General features: G+C 56.2%; 1 protein-coding gene across 1 annotated transcript in view; it reads right to left on the bottom strand.

Moving 5' to 3' along the window:
- GDPD5 (glycerophosphodiester phosphodiesterase domain containing 5) overlaps positions 1 to 17,204 on the bottom strand; it is a 90,200-nt gene that overhangs the window by 22,295 nt on the left and 50,701 nt on the right. Inside the window, exons 4-6 of the mRNA XM_060018258.1 lie at positions 7,294 to 7,397; positions 3,408 to 3,501; positions 2,731 to 2,790 (exon numbers count right to left, since the gene is read on the bottom strand). Of these exons, the coding sequence (XP_059874241.1) occupies positions 2,731 to 2,790; positions 3,408 to 3,501; positions 7,294 to 7,397 (258 nt within the window). The remainder of the gene's footprint in view (positions 1 to 2,730; positions 2,791 to 3,407; positions 3,502 to 7,293; positions 7,398 to 17,204) is intronic.

The raw sequence follows: 17,204 nt of genomic DNA, 5'->3' as shown, positions 1-17,204 counted from the left end.
TAAAAAATTGTGAATCACTATATTGTATACCTGTAACTTCTATAGTATTGTACCTCAACTATACTTCAATAAAAAAAAAATACTACCCCAACTTTATTTTCTTAAGGTGCAAAATAGAGGGTATAATAGGCTACTACTTGTGTTTAAAGAAAAAGGAAATGTGTGCATATATATATATACACACACACACACATACACACACATTTGTATGTACTTAAAATATTTCTGGAAAGATAATAGGGAGATTTACATTTTTTACTTCTTTGTACCTTTGTAATTTTGAACCATGTCAATGTATTAATGGTCAAAAGTCGGTTAAAACAAAACCAAAAAGAATAAGAATTTCTTAAAATCTTAGAATCGGGCTTCCCTGGTGGCGCACTGGTTGGGAGTCCGCCTGCCGATGCAGGGGACGCAGGTTCGTGCCCTGGTCCGGGAAGATCCCACATGCCGCGGAGCGGCTGGGCCCGTGAGCCATGGCCGCTGAGCCTGCGCGTCTGGAGCCTGTGCTCCGCGGCGGGAGAGGCCACAACAGTGAGAGGCCCGCATACTGCAAAAAAAATAATAAAAATCTTAGAATCAAATGATAGAATCTTGGAAACAGAAGGGTAGAATTTCCAGCCCCTGTTTGAATACTGAGCCCCAGGGAACTCCTTCCCTCCAGGTGCAGTGGGTCCATCTCCGCCAGGAAGGACCTTCCTCGTGCTGACATCTCTTGGGAGGGATCAGAGGGGAGAGGGAGACAGGACTGGCACCCTGGGAGCTGGCACCAGTGCAGATGAAGCAACCTGAGCCCCCTTCCCCCAGGAGAAGACTCCGTGCACTGATCTGCTGCCCTGGCTAGCTCGGGCCTCCGGACACCTCGCCACTGGGATCAAGCAGGTGCGCCCTGGCCTGCTGAGAGCCAGGCGTGCCCTGGAGGAGGTGGCTGCGGTGTGCGCCGGCCCCACCTGGGGTGCCAGCGGGTGCAGTTCTTTCAAAGTGTCAGCTTTGTAGCTGGGAGAAGAAAGTCCCTCACAGAGGGGACTTCAGAAGCCCAGAGGAGATCTTAGGAAAGAGTGAGAAGCAGGAGGAAGGTGGGAGGGGACCAGAGGCAGCTCACTGCATTTTTTTTTTTTGGCTGCGTTGGGTCTTTGTTGCTGTGTGCGGGCTTTCTCTGGCGAGTGGGGGCTACTCTTCATTGCGGTGCATGGGCTCTAGGCACGTGGGCTTCAGTAGTTGTGGCTCGCGGGCTCTAGAGCGCAAGCTCAGTGGTTGTGGTGCACGGGCTTAGTTGCTCCGTGGCATGTGGGATCTTCCCGGACCAGGGATCGAACCTGTGTCGCATGCATTGGCAGGCGGATTCTTACCCACTGAACCACCAGGGAAGTCCCGTGGCTCACTCTTCTTCATCCCTCCAAGATTTCAGTTCCCCAGATCTAACTCCTCAGTTCCAGATCTCAGAGGCCCCCCTGGAGGCCCACAGGCACCTCCCGCTCCACAAAGCCCAACTGGAGCTCACCACGTCCTTCTTCCGGTTCCTGCTTCGTATCTTTCTAGCTGGAAGTGAGCGCTTCCCCTCAGAGTCACTCTGGACCCATCTCATGGGCTCGTGGTTATTTCTGGACATTTCTGCCCCTTCCTAAATGGCATGCTCACTCTGAGTCAGGCTCTAGGAAAAGAGGTAGCCCGTCCTTTCCTCCAAGGCCCAGGTGTTCCTGGGAGGGAGAGGCTCTCTCTTGGTCAGCTCTGTGCCACCCCTGCGCCCGCTAGGCCCTCAGAAAGAGCAGGCATCAGCCACGTGTATTCAGCGCCATGCGTGCCACCGACAGTAAGCAAGAGAGCCAAGGCTCTGGAACGTGTGAAGCCTCTTTGCTTTGGGCCCAGTCCTGCGTGGGGCACCAGGGACATGGAGATGGAAAGTCAGTTCTGGCCTGCACGGAGCTCCCAGACCAGGCAGGGCTGGGGTCAGGGAGCCAGATGGAAATGGACAATGAGATGTTAGGACTGTGGCAGGGGAGCCTGAGGGTGCTGGGGGAGCCTGAGAAGTCTTGTGTAGGTGGGGAGGAGAACCAAGGAAGGGTCCAAAAGAGAGAGAAAGGGAGGAGTGAAGGGGTAAAGCAGAGAAGAGGCAGACATGCCGGGAGGGCCTGAGATGTGTCACGTGGCAGAAGCTGAGGGTGACAGTCCCATGAGAGCAGCTGGGAGACCTCAGCTGGGGCCAAGTCACGCAGAGCCTTAATGCCGGGTGGGGGAGTTTGGATCACCCTGGGAGCAATGGAAGTGGTGGGAAGGGCTTTAAATTGGGAGAAATATCACTGGATCAGAGTTTTAAAATGAGCTCACTGAAGAGGAGGAGAGGGTGAGACCGAAGGCAGAGCCAGCCAGAGGGCCGGAGCTGTGGCCTGTGCTGGTTGAGTGCACGGCTGCAGAGCTAAGATCCTGGACCCTCCACCTATTAAGTGGGAGACCTTGGGTGAGTTACTTAACCTCTTCGTACCTCAGTTTTCCCAACTGCAAAATGGGATCATAACAGTACCTAACGTCACAGGGCTGCTGTGAGGGTTAAATGAGTTAATACAGTCTAGACCGCGAGAACAGTGCTGGGCACACAGCGAGTTCTCAGTGTTAGCTACTAGAACAATTATAATCACGATGCAGGAGAGGGAAGATGTGTCCGGGTTCTTCCTCTGCTGCTGCGGCCTCCAGCCTCCCCGCTCCTCCCTAGGCCCCCAAGGAGGCAGCCCTTACCTTGTGCAGCCAGTGCAGGTTCATCTGCTGCCCCACGGCAATGTGACATAGTGCCAGGACCTGAACAGGGGGCCCACAGGGCTAGAGTCAGGCACCAGGTGTGACCTGAAGGTTTCTGCCTGTTCCCCAGACACCCTGCTCCCCACTGCTCTCTGGGCCCGGCTCAGCCAGTCAGCAAACCTCCCTGAAGGCGATGGGAATGCCCAGCCCTGCCCAACCCAGCCCAAGCCTGGCCTCCTCCCAGATTATTCCAGGCCTCCAGGCTCCTTCTCCTCTAGGATTTTTCCCTCAAGAGGTCACTGGGCCCTGCTTCACTTGGACTGCCTAATTAATGTTTTGGGAGTTCCAGGCTCCGGGATTCTGAAGCAGACTTCAGCCTTGTCCCCCAGGATGCCCCAGTCCAGCCTGGGGACTAACCTGAGTCTGAGGGAGTTCCTGGAAGAGGAAGTCTGCAGTGGGGCCTACCAGCGGGATGCTCCATGGGGGCGGGGGAGAACATGCCAGGAGGGGGCAAAGCGAGAGGACCTCCCCGCTTGAAGGAACCAAGCCCCAGCAGCCAGGAGAAAAGCCAGCTGCCCTCCTCAGACCAGGGCGGGCCCCTCCGTCAGCCCAGCGCAGGCCAGGTCTCCCTTCCCCTGGGCTCAGGGCCACCTGCCCTCTGAGACAGCCCCACGTACCTGGAGGCCTGCGACGTAAGTGAAGGCGGCTGCTGTGGTCATGAGGATGGGCACGGACCAGTCGCTCCAGTAGCCCGTGCGGTTGTAGAGGTACCTGCCAGGAGGAGAAGGGGCAAGGGTCACACCTCCACCAGGGAGCCAGGACGCTCCCTCGGGCCGGCCAGCTCTCAGCTCTCATGAGCCTGCCCACTCAGTGAGGAGGTCATTGTCTCCCTGGTCATAGGTCAGCCTCTGGATGGCTCATGGGGGACACCTGGGCATGCCAAGAAGCATAAACAAGAAGACAGTTCCCCTTGATTCTACTGCACAGAAGTAACCATCACTGAAACTTTGCTGACTCCCTCCAGCGGGCTCCCCCCTCTGCTTACATATATATATATATTTTTAAGAAGGCTGCTATTTTATAAATGTTTGTTTATTTATTTATTTATTTATGGCTGCATTGTGTCTTCGTTGCTGCACGCAGGCTTTCTCTAGTTGCGGCGAGCAGGGGCTACTCTTCATTGTGGTGCGCAGCTTCTCATTGCGGTGGCTTCTCTTGTTGCGGAACACGGGCTCTAGACACACGGGCTTCAGTAGCTGTGTCACGCAGGCTCGGTAGTTGTGGCTCGCGTGCTCTAGAGCGCAGGCTCAGTGGTTGTGGTGCACGGGCTTAGTTGCTCCGCGGCATGTGGGATCTTCCCGGACCAGGGCTCGAACGCGTGTCCCCTGCATTGGCAGGCGGATGCTTCACCACTGCGCCACCAGGGAAGCCCCGCCCCCCAACCCCGCTTATATATTTGTGGAAACAGCAAAGCCGGGACCCCGCTGCGTACAGCACAGCAGTCAGAGTTCAGGCGTTGGAGGGAGGCACACGCAGATTCAAATCCCCTGGCTTGCAGGACTCTGTGGAGGTGACAGGCTCCCCTGAATCTAAGATGCCATTGATTGTGACATTCATCTCAATTTCAACGTTAACATGTGAAAAGATGAGGTCTTAGGATTGATAAAATGTAATACCTGACTTCCCTGAGCCTTAGTTTCCTCACCTACAGGATGGGGATAACAAAGTGCCCTTCATAGTGTTTCCTGAGGATGAAGTGAGGTGAGGAACATGGTAAGTACTCAATTCTCTGCTTCTAATTAACACAAGCATTTACTGAAGTCACTAAAATCCTGAGGAAATGTGAGGTTTTTAATAGTCACGTGGTCTCCTATGGAATTAATGTACCATATGAAGCCAACTTCCTACTAACGACAATTAATAGTTTCCAATTATTCACTATCATAAATTAAGTTTTTTTTTTTGCACATACCTTTCTGTATTATTAATTATTTCCTCAGGATAGACTCCTACAAATAGGATTACAGGGCCAAAGGGAATGAACTTTTTAAGGTTCCTGATAGATGCTGCTTAGTTGCTCTCCAGAAAGACTGAACCACCCATATCCTCCCTGTACAATTGGGGAAACTGAGGCTCAGAGAAGGCAGCAACTGGCACACGTCATCAGAGAAACTGAGCCGGCGCCAGGCAGCTTCAGGCTTGCTGCCATCTTGGGCCTGGGCAGGGGGCTGGGAGGGGACACCAGGAGGACACTATGGGGCATCTGCCCTCCCCTGGCCCTCACCCTCAGATCCCAGTGGAAAATCTGTTGGGGAAACTGAGGCCCAAAGAAGGGCAGGCCCCGGGCCTGGCGACTACTCCTGCAAAGTGTTCTGGCTCCACTTGTCTCTCCCTTTTGGCAGGGAGCCCCCACTGGACGGCAACAGCCCAGATGGTCCCTTCCTGGCTTTCCCTGTCTAGCCCTGACCACCTCGGTCTCAGTCACCTTCTCTTCTTCATGAGCTATCCCCGGAGACTCTCTAGACCCTGAGGACCAGGCCAGGGGCTCCTGAATCCCAGCACCGACTCCAAGAAACTGAGGTGACAGGGTGAGGGAGCTGCAGGTCCTCAGGCCATCCCTAAGCCCCAGGCAGCCCTTCCCTCTGCAGCCTCCTCGACAGGGCAGGCATCCGTCCTCTGCTTGAGCTGCCCAGTGACAGGGAGCTCACTCTCTGCAGAGTGGGGTATCTCCGTGGACAGCATGATACAGTCAGGAAGGTTCAAGTCTCTGTCCCAGATCTGACTGCATCTTGCTGTGTGACGTTGGAAAGGCTATTTAACCTCTCTGAGCCTCAGTCTCCTCAACTGTCCCCAGTATGTGTATTTGGCACCAAATGGTTGTGTGGCCCTGGGTGAGTCCTACCCCTCTCTGGGCCTTAGCTTCTCCTTCTGTACATGTTGGGGGTAGACCATCACCTGGGCAGCACACCTGCAGTTCAGCAGAAGTGTCCAGGGTCTACAGTCGAGGGCCAGCAGAGAATGTTCCCTTTTGCCCACAGCAGTGCCTGTGCTTTGGATACCTGAAGGATGAGTAATTGATTTATGGCATTTAATAAAGGCCAGGGGTCACCTCTGGGACTCGGCTGGGGCTCCGGCTCATCTTGCTGGGCTGCAGCGGGACGGCAGCCGGTCCTTTATTGAGCTCATTAGTAGCAGAAGCACAGCCTAGTGCCATGCAGAGGGGAGTGGATGCTCAGGCTCCGTGAACCGCATCTTAGGACTATCACAAAATCCTAGAACCACAGCCCTTCAGAAACCCAGAGTCCAGAAATCCTAAATTCTAACATAATGGCCACCAGCTGGAGATTCAGCCTCCCAGGAAGCAGCCCTCAGGTTTAGGTGAGCTTGGAGCCCTCCCATTTCCATCATCTTATTTCATCCTCAAGAAGACCTGATGAGGTCAGTTACTGAGGACTCACACTTATGTGCCCATGGTCACACTGAGCTGAACTTCTTTCTTTTTGATTGATTTATTTTAAATTTATTTATTTATTTATTTTTGGCTGCGTTGGGTCTTCGTTGCTGCACGCGGGCTTTCTCTGGTTGTAGCGAGCGGGGGCTATTGCTTCATTGTGGTGCATGGGCTTCTCACTGTGGTGGCTTCTCTTGTTGCGGAGCACGGGCTGTAGGTGTGCGGGCTTCAGTAGTTGTGGGACGCAGGCTCAGTAGTCACGGCTCGCAGGTTCGAGAGCGCAGGCTCAGTAGTGGTGGCGCACAGGCTTAGTTGCTCCGTGGCATGTGGGATCTTCCCGGACCAGGGCTCGAACCCGTGTCCCCTGCATTGGCAGGCGGACTCTCAACCACTGCGCCACCAGGGAAGCCCCTGAACTTCTAACCAAAAGGAAAAGGCAGCACTGGATGGACAGGGAGCACTGGCTGCCAAGCCCCAACTCTGCCCCCAACTGGTTGTGTGAACTTGGGCCTCAGTTTCCACACCTGTCAATGGGGGAGTTCCCACTAGAACCGAGGGAACGTCCCCTCCTCTGTGCCTTTCACTGTTTAACAAAGGCAGACAATGGGGGAGCGGGGGTGGGGGTGAGGAAGAAACAGGTGCCCTCGTGCACCCGGGTACCAGCCTCAGCTCTGCCCTTGGACCCGAGGCTGCTGTCCACAAAGGACCCTGATCTTCCCTAGAACCACCTACCAGCCCTGCCCAAGGCCCTGCTCAGGGAGTTAGGAGGCCTGGGGTCTGGGGCCACCTTCTCTCCTGAGGCCTTGGTCTCTTTGGGCCTTGGAGTCCTTGTCTACAAAGGGGTCAGAGGTCCCAGCCCCCAGCTGAGCTCTGCCCCCATGTTACATTCGGATTTTCATGACAGCAGCGCTGAGGGAGGAGGTCTCAGCTCCTCGCTAAGCCTCTGTTCTCTCCAGAGGACTGTGTTCCCCCAAGGCTATACAGAGATTTGGTGGCCAGTGGTGGCAGAGCCCTGAGGGTCAGCCCGGGAGAGAGACTCAAACCCAAGCCCCGTCCCGTCTCAGCCGCCGGATGACCAGGCCCCAGGCCCCCGCCCCCTGATACCCACTCACCAGTTGAATTCATCGTAGTCGTTGTGGACTTCCCACCAGAAGTACAGCCAGGTGAGCGTGAGGCCGAAGGTCAAGGTGAGAAGCAGAAACCACAGGCGCTCCCACTGGAGGGGCCAAACGAGGAAAGGGGTCAAGTGGGGCAGGGATGGCCCCAGGCCACATCCACCCAGCATGCTCCCACCCCTCCCCCTTTGTAGCCCCGCTGCCAGGCAGGGATCACTGCCCTCTTCACACGGGTGGGGACCTGAGGCTCAGAGAGGGATGTGACCTATCCAACATCACTGAGCCCCAAGTCACAAAACAGTGGGGAGCCAGAGCTGGGCCCCTTGTGCTGCAGCCTGAGGCCCTTCCAGTGTGCACCAGTCTCCAGGAGCAAAGGCCATATCTGCCTAGGCCTTCACACTGGGAGGGTGATCCGCAGTCTGAGGGTCACATTCCTCACCTCCTTCCCTCCTCACACACGCCTGCAAAGTAGGTGTTCTTCCTCACCTCTGCCCCTTGCTACACTGAGGCCCAGAGAGGTGAAGTGACTTGCCCAAGTCACACAGCAAGTTAGAAGAGGATTAAAGAGCAGTGCCCCAGCCTCTAGAGTTGAAGGAATGCGGTGTTCTACAACCCCCAGCAGGGGTGGCCCCTCTCTCCTGGCGGGGGGGCGGGGGGCTGCTGCCGCCAGCCACCTCTGCTGCTTCCCGAGAGGCCTGCAGGCACTTCCGCTGGGCCCTTGGGCTCATCCCTGCTTTCATCCGTCCCCTTATCTCAGAAGCACAACAAGCTTGGAACATCCTGCTCTCTGGGAAACTGCTGAGATCATCAGTACAAACAACAGCCCTTGAGGGGAAGTCAGTGCAGGAGACAACCAAGACCACCCTCCACCTTGAGGGGCTGGAGGGCTGCAGGGCTTGGAGCAGCTCAGCATCTCTCACCCAGCCACTTCCCGGGCCCCTTGCCGGGCTCCCCGCAGCTGTCCGGGCTTCTTTGATCCTTCCTGCACCGGACAGCCAGCTTGGAGCTGCGGTTCTAATCCCGATGGCTCCATCTAGAAAGCAGCCCCACTCTGGTCCACAGGGCAACCCTCCTGCTCCCTGAGGCCTGCCCCTCCCAGCAGGGTGGACCCCATCTCCTCAGAGCTTCCATAACTGTTGCCCCCGTGTCGGTTAAGGCACAGACCCTGCAGTTCTAGAACTGTCCTTCTATATGTCGGTCCCCCCCTGCTACACTGTAAGCACCTTGAAGATCTGGGTGGTCTTCATATTCCCAGGGTAGGTGGCAACTTAGGGAAGATTCGATAGTGAGATGGCAGGTGAGCAAAGATCCTCTCTCCTACTCTGGCATGAGTATGCCCACCCAGGAGAGACTTCACCGGGGCTTACCACCCTACCTCCACAGAGGAGCCCTTGGTCTTCTGTGAACCCCGAGCCAGCAGCGGTGAGTGGCCATCTGTCCACAGAGATCACTCTGCCTCAGCAGGTGCAAGGCCTCTGGCCAGAGGACAAGGTTCTGAGAAGGGCCCGGGTGAGGGGTAAGCCTCTGCCTATGATGGGTCCTGTCCCAGGCCAGCAGCATGGAGTCCCATGGGACCAGGGAAATAGCTGCAGGGACAGTGGCAGGTAGAGAACCCGCCACAGGTGCCGGAGGGTGGGGAATGTCCTAGGGTGATGTGTGATGCAGGACCCAAGGGCAATTCTGACAGGTGGCCAGAAAGACCGCAGGTGTCGGGAGGGCCCACAGCACACAGGGGTCCTGTGAACTAAGGGCCACGGTCCTCACTTGGCTGGATCCTAAGAGTGGGGCAGGGAGGACGGGGCAAGAATGAGGGGCTGCCGCCCCTCCCTACCCCTGGGAACCGCAACAAAGAACTAGGGACCCCATTATTGGAGCCAGGCATGAGCCGGGGCTGGGGGCCACCCAGGGATGAAAGTCCTGGGAGCTGAAAGCCAGAGGTCCCACGGCCACAGGGAGCCTGTACATGGGGATAAAGAGGCCCCATCCACAGTAGGGATGGAGGGGGCAGGTCACTCTAAGAACAATCAGAGGAAAAAACTGAATGGCAGGGGCTGGAAGAAAGGGGAGGGAAGGCCAGGAACTGGGGGAGGAAGTGGCCTGGGGAGCAGCTCCACTGACAAAGAGGCTCCAAATGGCACTAATGGTCCTTGTCAGGGCGTGTTACAGGAGAGGGGCCTGAGCCAGCTCCGCCCCCCAACAAGCCTGCCTGGCCCTGCTCCAGAGATGCAGGCTGTGAGGCCACGGCCATGCTGGCAGGGATGGGGGAGCCACTGGCCCTCCATCACCTCCCACAGTTGTACAATGCCTGGGTATTTATCCCCAACTCAGAGCAAACAAAGACACCAAGACTCAGAGAAGGGCCACCACATATGGCTGAGCAAGAAGCGCCGCTCACATCATGGCCACCAGCGATGTCCTTATTCGTCATGACAGTTTGCGAGCAGATAACAGTCGAGATCCCTGGGGAAGGGGCGCTCTTTGCTAATTTGTCAGAGGCTCAATATGGATGAGTGGAGGTGAGCCAGAGATTGAGCAACGTATACAAGGTGAGCAAGTCGGGGAGAAGTGGAGGGGGGTGTTGAACACAGGTGCCCCGGCAGGAGGCGATCCTCTGCTGCCCCCTTGGGAACCAGCCCCGCACAGCTCTCGCAAAACCCGCCCTTGCCCCCTGGGACCCAGGCACGTTAATCGCAGACCCAGTTCGGCCTCCTGAGAGTCCTTTATCCTCTCTTGCTGGAGTCCACACCCTAGGCCAAGCCTTCTCCTTCAGGAAGCTCTCCCATCCCTCCAGCTCCCAAGACGTCCTTTTCTTTTTTCTTTTCTTTCTTTTTTTTTTTTGGCCATGCCACGTGGCATGTGGGATCTTAGTTCCCCTACCAGGGATCGAACCCATGTCCGCTGCAGTGGAAGTATGACAGGGAAGTAGAAGTCTTAACCACTGGACCACCAGGGAAGTCCCAGGACCTCCCTCTCTTAACTGCTTCTGCACAGACTCTTGGTACCCATCAACTTGACTGTCAATCACATTCTGAATTGTGGAGGTGGAAAGAGCCCAGGCTCAAGAGGGAGACAGACCTGGCTCTGCCACTTGGGTGAGTTACTTAACCCCTGTGAGCCTCAGTTTCCTCACCTATAAAATGGGAATAACACCCCCTACTGTGGAGGGCTGATGTTCAATGAGGTGATATACATCAAGCGGCACACAGTAGGTGCACACTGACGGACAGTTCACTGGGCTGTGGACTCCTTCAGGGCAGGGATGGCTGAGGTATCTCTGTGCACCCTGGGCCCACATCCCTCGGATCACAAGGAGGTGCTCAGACATGGTGTGAGGAACAGAAGGTGTGGACGTGGTGGGGATGCAGGGAGGTCTCAGGGCCACCAGTGGACAAGGACATCACCCAACCCCAGATTTATCCTCAGGCGAAGCCTGGGGTCCCCAGGGAACCAAGGGAAGGAGCTCCCATTGTGACACCACAGCCCCTTCCTTCCAGTCTTGCAGCTGCCTGGGAGCAGGATGATGGTCAAGGCGCAAGGAAGAAGGGCTGAGAGCAGCTGGGGAAGGGGACGGGCCCTGGCTGCGGGTGGGGCAGGGGGCTCCATCCCTGTTACAGGGGTGACTGTGGCGGAGAATCCCAGGGCCCGGCCCCATCCCGTCTCCTCCCACTCTTGCCCCCATCCTCCAGGAAGACGAGACCCTCCACCCCACACAGGCAACCGTATGCCAGTTTCTCCTGCCCACCGTCTCCCGTTGGCTGTCACGTCTTCTCCTCACCCCTCTTGTCTCTGTCCCACCCCCAGCCTTCTGCATTTAGAGGAGAATGTGTGTGTGGAGAGAGAGCCTATTAGCAGCTGGGGCTCACGGGGTCACAGAGCGCTGCAGCCACAAAGCCCAGCCCCGCACAGGACGTGTGCTGCCTGCTGTGGGCCCCTGCCCACCCCAGACCGCGGCCCTGGGCCAGAACGCACACAGACACTGCTCACACTGCTGGGGTCCCCCCGGGGCCTGGAGCACCTCCCCTGGGTCCCCCGAATTGACCCTGGAGACTGAAATCCGCGTCAGGACGGCCCCTGAGCGCGAGCCGCCTCCCTGCCCTTGGTGCCCCCATGACCTCAGGTTCACTGGCGGAGGCAGAGCTGTCTCGCTGGACTCCTGTTCCCTGCCTGTCCTCCGGGCCAGAGACCGCCTCTGCGTCCTCCAGGATAGGAGCTTGCCCTGCTTCTGCTCCCACAGCTCCAGAGATGGGCACTCCCCCTGTGGGTGCTGCCGGGCCCTCCTCTGGGCTGAAAATGCTTCCCTCTGAGACAGCAGCCGGATAGAGGCAGGCTGCGTTTGGGAGTCCAGGAATGCTGGGTGTGACTGGCCACCTACTAAATGGGTGACCTTGGAGAAGACATTGCTTTATCCTCCCTGAGTGCCGGCTTCCTGCTCTGTAAAATGGGGACGGCAGTGTTGGACAGAAGTATCTGGCAACGGCAGGGTGTCAGAAGTTGTCCTTGCCTCCATCCCCGCCTGAGGTGCAGCTGATTTCTGCCTCCTCGGCTGCCACCCTGCAGCTGGTTCTCTGACACCACAGAGAACAAGTCCGGCAAAAGGGCAAGAACACGGGTCAAATGACCAGGGCGTGGGGGGAATACAATCAAGGGCTGGATTTTCATTCCCCGCCCTCTACCACTAGCCGCATGGCTGCGGGCCAATCACTCGGGACCTCAAGCCTCAGCTTCCTCCTCTGTTCCTGCGGATGACATCACCTCTACCTCACAGGAGGACTGCCAGGCTCAAATGGGATTACAGATGTAAGCCGTAGTTGCCAAATCCATGATAGTTCCTATAATTATCATTTCGTGTCTGACAGTCCTTTAATTATGTGAAGACATTTATCAAGTCTTCCCCGCCCCCTGCTCTACATCACATATCCCCAGCTGATGAAGACAGCCAAGCGGATCGCCCCCTCCCAGCCCAGCGTCGGTGCCATGGTCAGGGGGGATGCAGAGGTCAGGCCCAGCTCTGCAGGCTGCAGTCCTAGGAGCCGGCAAGGCTGAAGGAAGAAGATCCCACATCGCTGGCCACGGAGGACAGAGCCCTGTGTGAGCACTTCGCAGAGTTGGGGGTGGGGCAGTCCTAAGAGCCCTCTACCTGCTGCTTCACATCTTGCCCTCTCCACAGCTCTGCAAAGCAGACGGAATAGTCGGAGGAAACCAGGGCTCAGAGAGGGGAAGTGAGCTGCCCAGGGTCACAAAGGGCAAACGTAATGATGGAGCCAGAATTCACACCCAGCTCTGGGTGCCTCCAGCTTCAACCATCCCAAAGCAACAAGAAGCAAGACATGTAATTATCCTTGTCTGACAGAGGAGGAAACTGGCTCAGAGAGGCAAGGCCTTGCCCAAGGTCACACAGCAAGTCACAGGCAGAGCCAGGGCGGGAACCTTGGAGTTTCAGAGTTAGAAAAGATTTCAGAGATCATCTTGCCTCATCCTCTAAAGGTCCAATTAAGAACTGGAGAAACTGAGACCCAAAGACAGGGAATGGCCTGGAAGGATGGACACAGGATTAATACCAGGTAAATTAATACAGAAAGGATGGAGAATTCAACAGATGGTACTGGGACATCTGGACATCCATTTGGTAAAAAAATATATAATTAGACCCCTACTTCATACCCCACACCAAACTCAATTCCAGCATCTCCCCTCCACACCCGCGCCACCACTCTCTTCCAGTCATTCCACACACGTGCTGAGCCCTGGACACTGGGAGACGGATCAGGCTTGGACTCTCCTCTGAGCAACCTGCACAGAAGACTGACCAGCCAGCAGGCAACGCCAGTCGTAGAAACGAGTGTGGCGAATGGGGCAAGCAAGGGCTGTCGAGGAGCACACTGCCAGTTACGGGGGAAGGGGTGGTCTGCAGGGCTCTCTGGAGGCAGCAAAGCTGAAAGGAATGGGCTTGCTGGAATGGGATTACCTGACAAGGTAAGGGCAGAGGGAGGGAGTGGAAGGTGGTGCAAAGGCACAGAGCCTGGCAGCTTTCGTTTGGGCCACTGGCTTCTTAGGGGTTTATAAACGCTTTCTCTAGGTAAGAGTAGTAACTTTCATATAGATTGTCTACTTTTTCTTATTTTATCAGTTGACTTTAATTTTGTTTTTCATGCTTTTTGTTTAAAACATTTACATTTTTACGCGGTCAGATCTACCTCTTTTTCCTTTATGGGTCTTTGCCTTTGGTATCGTGTTTAGGGCAGGTGGCCCACGATTATAGATTTAATTCATATTTACACTGATAATTTCTCTTTGTTTACACTCGAATCTGTAATCCACCTACCTATCTATAGCTCCATATGTGTGTATACGTGTATGGAGAGAGGTTTCAAAGCCTTTCCTCTAAAGCATGAAGATTAGAATTTCTTTGACTTTACATCTTTCCGAGTTATTTGAATTTTCTCAACAAATGTGTGCTTCCTAAACAGAAAAAAAAGCTTAAAAAAAGAAAAAAATACATTTCGTCCATCTGGAATTTCTTTTGATTTGAGGTAAGAGACAGGGATCTAATTTTACTTGCACCAGATGGATACTTCAGCTGTCCCTGTACGGTCTGTGATATTTGCAATGATTTCCGTGATTGTCTACCACACAGCACGCTCTCAGATGTGTGTGGGCTGTTTCTAGGTTTTCTAGTCTGTCCCAAGGCAGCCCTTCCCCGCGTGCCGGCTCCGCCTGGCACGGCTCCTTCCACGTGGCTGAGCTCAGCTCCCTGTGCCACTCCTGGGGTCCCGGCTCTGCTTTGAGGCCCCAGAGTCCAGCTGTGCCCCCAGCACCACACAGCCTTGCAGAGACTGGAGAGCGATTGAGGGGTGCCTCCCCGCCTAGTCTGTCCACCTGCAGGCTGCACCTCGGGCACACCGGCTCCTCTAATCGTCCTCCTGTTTCATCCTCGCCAAGTTCCTAACGGGGAGACTGGTGAATGTCAGCTGGGAACGGTGTGTGGAGCTCCCTGAAGAGAGAGCTGGGCAGCCCAGGCGGGATTACTCTGGCTCTGACCCAGGAGATTTGGGGGAGGAGGCAGCCTAGGGAGGTTTGAGATGGATCTCAGCATTAGGGCCGAGTAGGGAAAAGGATTAAAATCCCCAGCCCCCAGCCAGCTCCTGACAGCCTAAGAGGCTGGATTTATTTTTCTGGGCTACAGGGAGCTGGGCAATTAGGCCTCTGTCTGCCCTTGCTTCTGCCAGGGTGCACTCAGAGTGGCTCATTAGGCAGGAGAATGAAGCCAGGCTCAGCCTGGAGCACCCCGTCCTTCCCCGAGCATCCTGTGGCTTGCGTCAGCCCTTGGGGAGACGTGAGCAGAAGAGCTGGGGGCCCTTAGGAGGGATTATCCCAGCGCCCTGCAGGGGGCCCGGCCAAGGCCACAGGGTGGTGAGTGGCCACAGCCTCTTGCTGACGCCCATCACCTCCTGCCCCATACATGCTCCCTAAGCAGACACGCAAGGTGGTCACAGAGGGCATGAACAAGTGCTTATTCGTCTTCCCGGGAGCGTGGCCTGACCACGCCCGGCCCCCTCAGTGCCGTTCAGAGAGGAGGAGGTGGGGTGCGGGGGTTCCCGAAAGCCAGCGACGGCCTGGCTTTATTACAGCAATAAATCCTTAGCTCCCTGTGCTGCAACAACTTCTGCCAGCCTCTCCTCTCTCTCATGGATGCAATAATATCATCTCCCATTTTCTTATCCTCATGGCAAACCTGCAAGGTTTATAGGATAAAATGGCTCTTATCATCGCCAGTTTAGCAGTGGGAGAATTGAAGCTCAGAGGGCTCCTCTCTGACCTGCTGGGTCCCTCTCCCGCAAAGCACCAGAGAAGGGAACAGCCATCCCTTTGCAAGTGTGTAGGGAGGACACGTTTTCCCCAAGTTGGAACAGTGGTCTGTCCTGTTCAGGACGTGAGACACGTTGGTATCTGTTATCTAACTGGACCCTTGGGGCGTGGGTTTGTACCTCCACCTCACCCACAGCAAGCCGAGGCCCAGAAAGGGTCTGGCCTTGTCTAAGGCCACACACTAAGTCACTGGAGGAGGCAGGGTAGAGTTCAGGCCGCAGCTCCCTTAGCCAGGAATGGCCAGGTGCGTCTGGCTGCCTCCAGTCACACCCTGGAGCCCATTCCAAAGGCTGCTTCCTCCAGGGAGCCCACCTTGGTTCCTGAGTGAGATCCACTCTTCCCTGCCCCATAGCCCTGCCACAGGCCCACGTGCTATCGATAGGACAAGAACGTGGGGAGCCAGCTGGGAAACTCACCCCCTCCTCCTCCCACTGGCAGAGCCTGACCCCACCTCCAAGGGTGGCCTGGGAGGTCCCTCGGCTGAGTCAGCACCCCTCCCTGTCAGCCACAGCCAGGGGCACTGGAATGCACATGCGCCCCTACTCTCCGGACCACCCAATGTTCCTTGGGGTGCTCACCCGGGAGCTCATCGCGGGTCCAGCCTCCCCACCCTCACTGGCTTCCTCACTTGCTCTTCAAGTCACCCGCTCGGTCTTCCTCCCACTCCTTGCCTGAGGTCCTCCTCTGAGCCAGGCCCTGGCTTCAGCACACTCACGGTCCAGCGGGAGAAACAGGAAGTCAGGACCCACATGAGCAGCCCAGGCCTGAGATGCTGCGGGAGCCCAGGGGAAGGGGAGAGGCAGGGAAGGAGGCCTGACTCTTTTGTCTGAAGGGGACACTTCTTAGAGGAATAGAGATCTGCGATGAGCCTTGAGAGGCAGAGACAAGAGAGAAGGCATTCCAGGCAGAAGGGACAGCGGAGCGAAGGGCAGTGCTGTGAACGGGTGAGGCAGGTTATCCCGGGATGGCTGTGTGGAGGGTGAAGGGTGACGGAGTGCTGATGGATTTCCCAGCAGCAGGTGTCTTCCTGCCATGGTGGGAGGTGCTCCCATCGAAAGAGGTAGGCAATGGTGGGGTGGGGGGGTGTATTTTGTCTGTGTTCCACCCGCCCCCACTGCGCCATTCCTGGACACTCCTGAGACCGCGCGGCCTCTCACACACCCCCTGGGCACAGCATGGTTTCCCGACTCCAGGAATGGCCTCATCCAGCCAGGTGGAAATCTTGGGATGACGGGAGGCATCATCAAAATTCTCTTCTGCAGCCAGTCTGCTGAATGCACCGTCTAGGCGTCTCTAGAATCCCTCCCTTTGCTACTTCTTTGCAGACCCCTCCCCCTAGTTGAGGCCTCAGCCTTTCTTGTCTAGCTCCCTGCCATCCCCGCCTCCACTCAAGGCCCCTCAGCGCATTCTCCGTGATTGAACCAGAGTGGTCCTTGCACAGACCGAGTCCGACTGGGCTCCCACCTCCCAGGATGGAGTGCAGGCTCCCCAGCACAGCCTCTGGCTCAGGTCCCCTTGGCCACACGCTCTCCCTCCTAACACCTGAGCTGCACTGGGCCAAATCGCTTTCAGTTCCCAAACACAAGACACTCTTGTAACATGCAGCTCCCCGACCTTCCCCACTCTGGCATGACATGATGTGCTAACTTTCTCTGACAGCAGCTCAGGCAAGCTTTCCTGCCTGCGGTGTCCCTGGGCCCCGGCAGTGATCACCCTGGGTGGTCTGGAGGTCTGTTCTGATCTGCTCCCCACCCACTTAGGAGCCCTTCAAGGGAGGGAGGAACCAGGTTTGATATACCTTTGACCCCTGGACTCAGGGCAGGTATCAGGACAGGTTTGTTGATTGAGTAAGTAACCAACACATCCCAGGCAAGACTGTTTGGTGTGGAACGGGGGAGAGGGCACGGGACTGGGGGTGCAAGCAGACGCAGTGCAAGCCGTGCCTTCAACTCCTAGGCTTGAATAAATCACTTCCTCTTCCTGGAGCCCCGTCCATAAGACAGAGGGGGTCAAAGGAAGCTTAAAACACCCTTCAAAAGGCA

The sequence above is a fragment of the Delphinus delphis genome, chromosome 8 (genome assembly GCF_949987515.2).
Source record: "Delphinus delphis chromosome 8, mDelDel1.2, whole genome shotgun sequence".
NCBI classification, from domain to species: Eukaryota; Metazoa; Chordata; class Mammalia; order Artiodactyla; family Delphinidae; genus Delphinus; species Delphinus delphis.
Note: the sequence above shows the minus strand (reverse complement) of the source record. Positions and strands in the feature narration are given on the sequence as shown.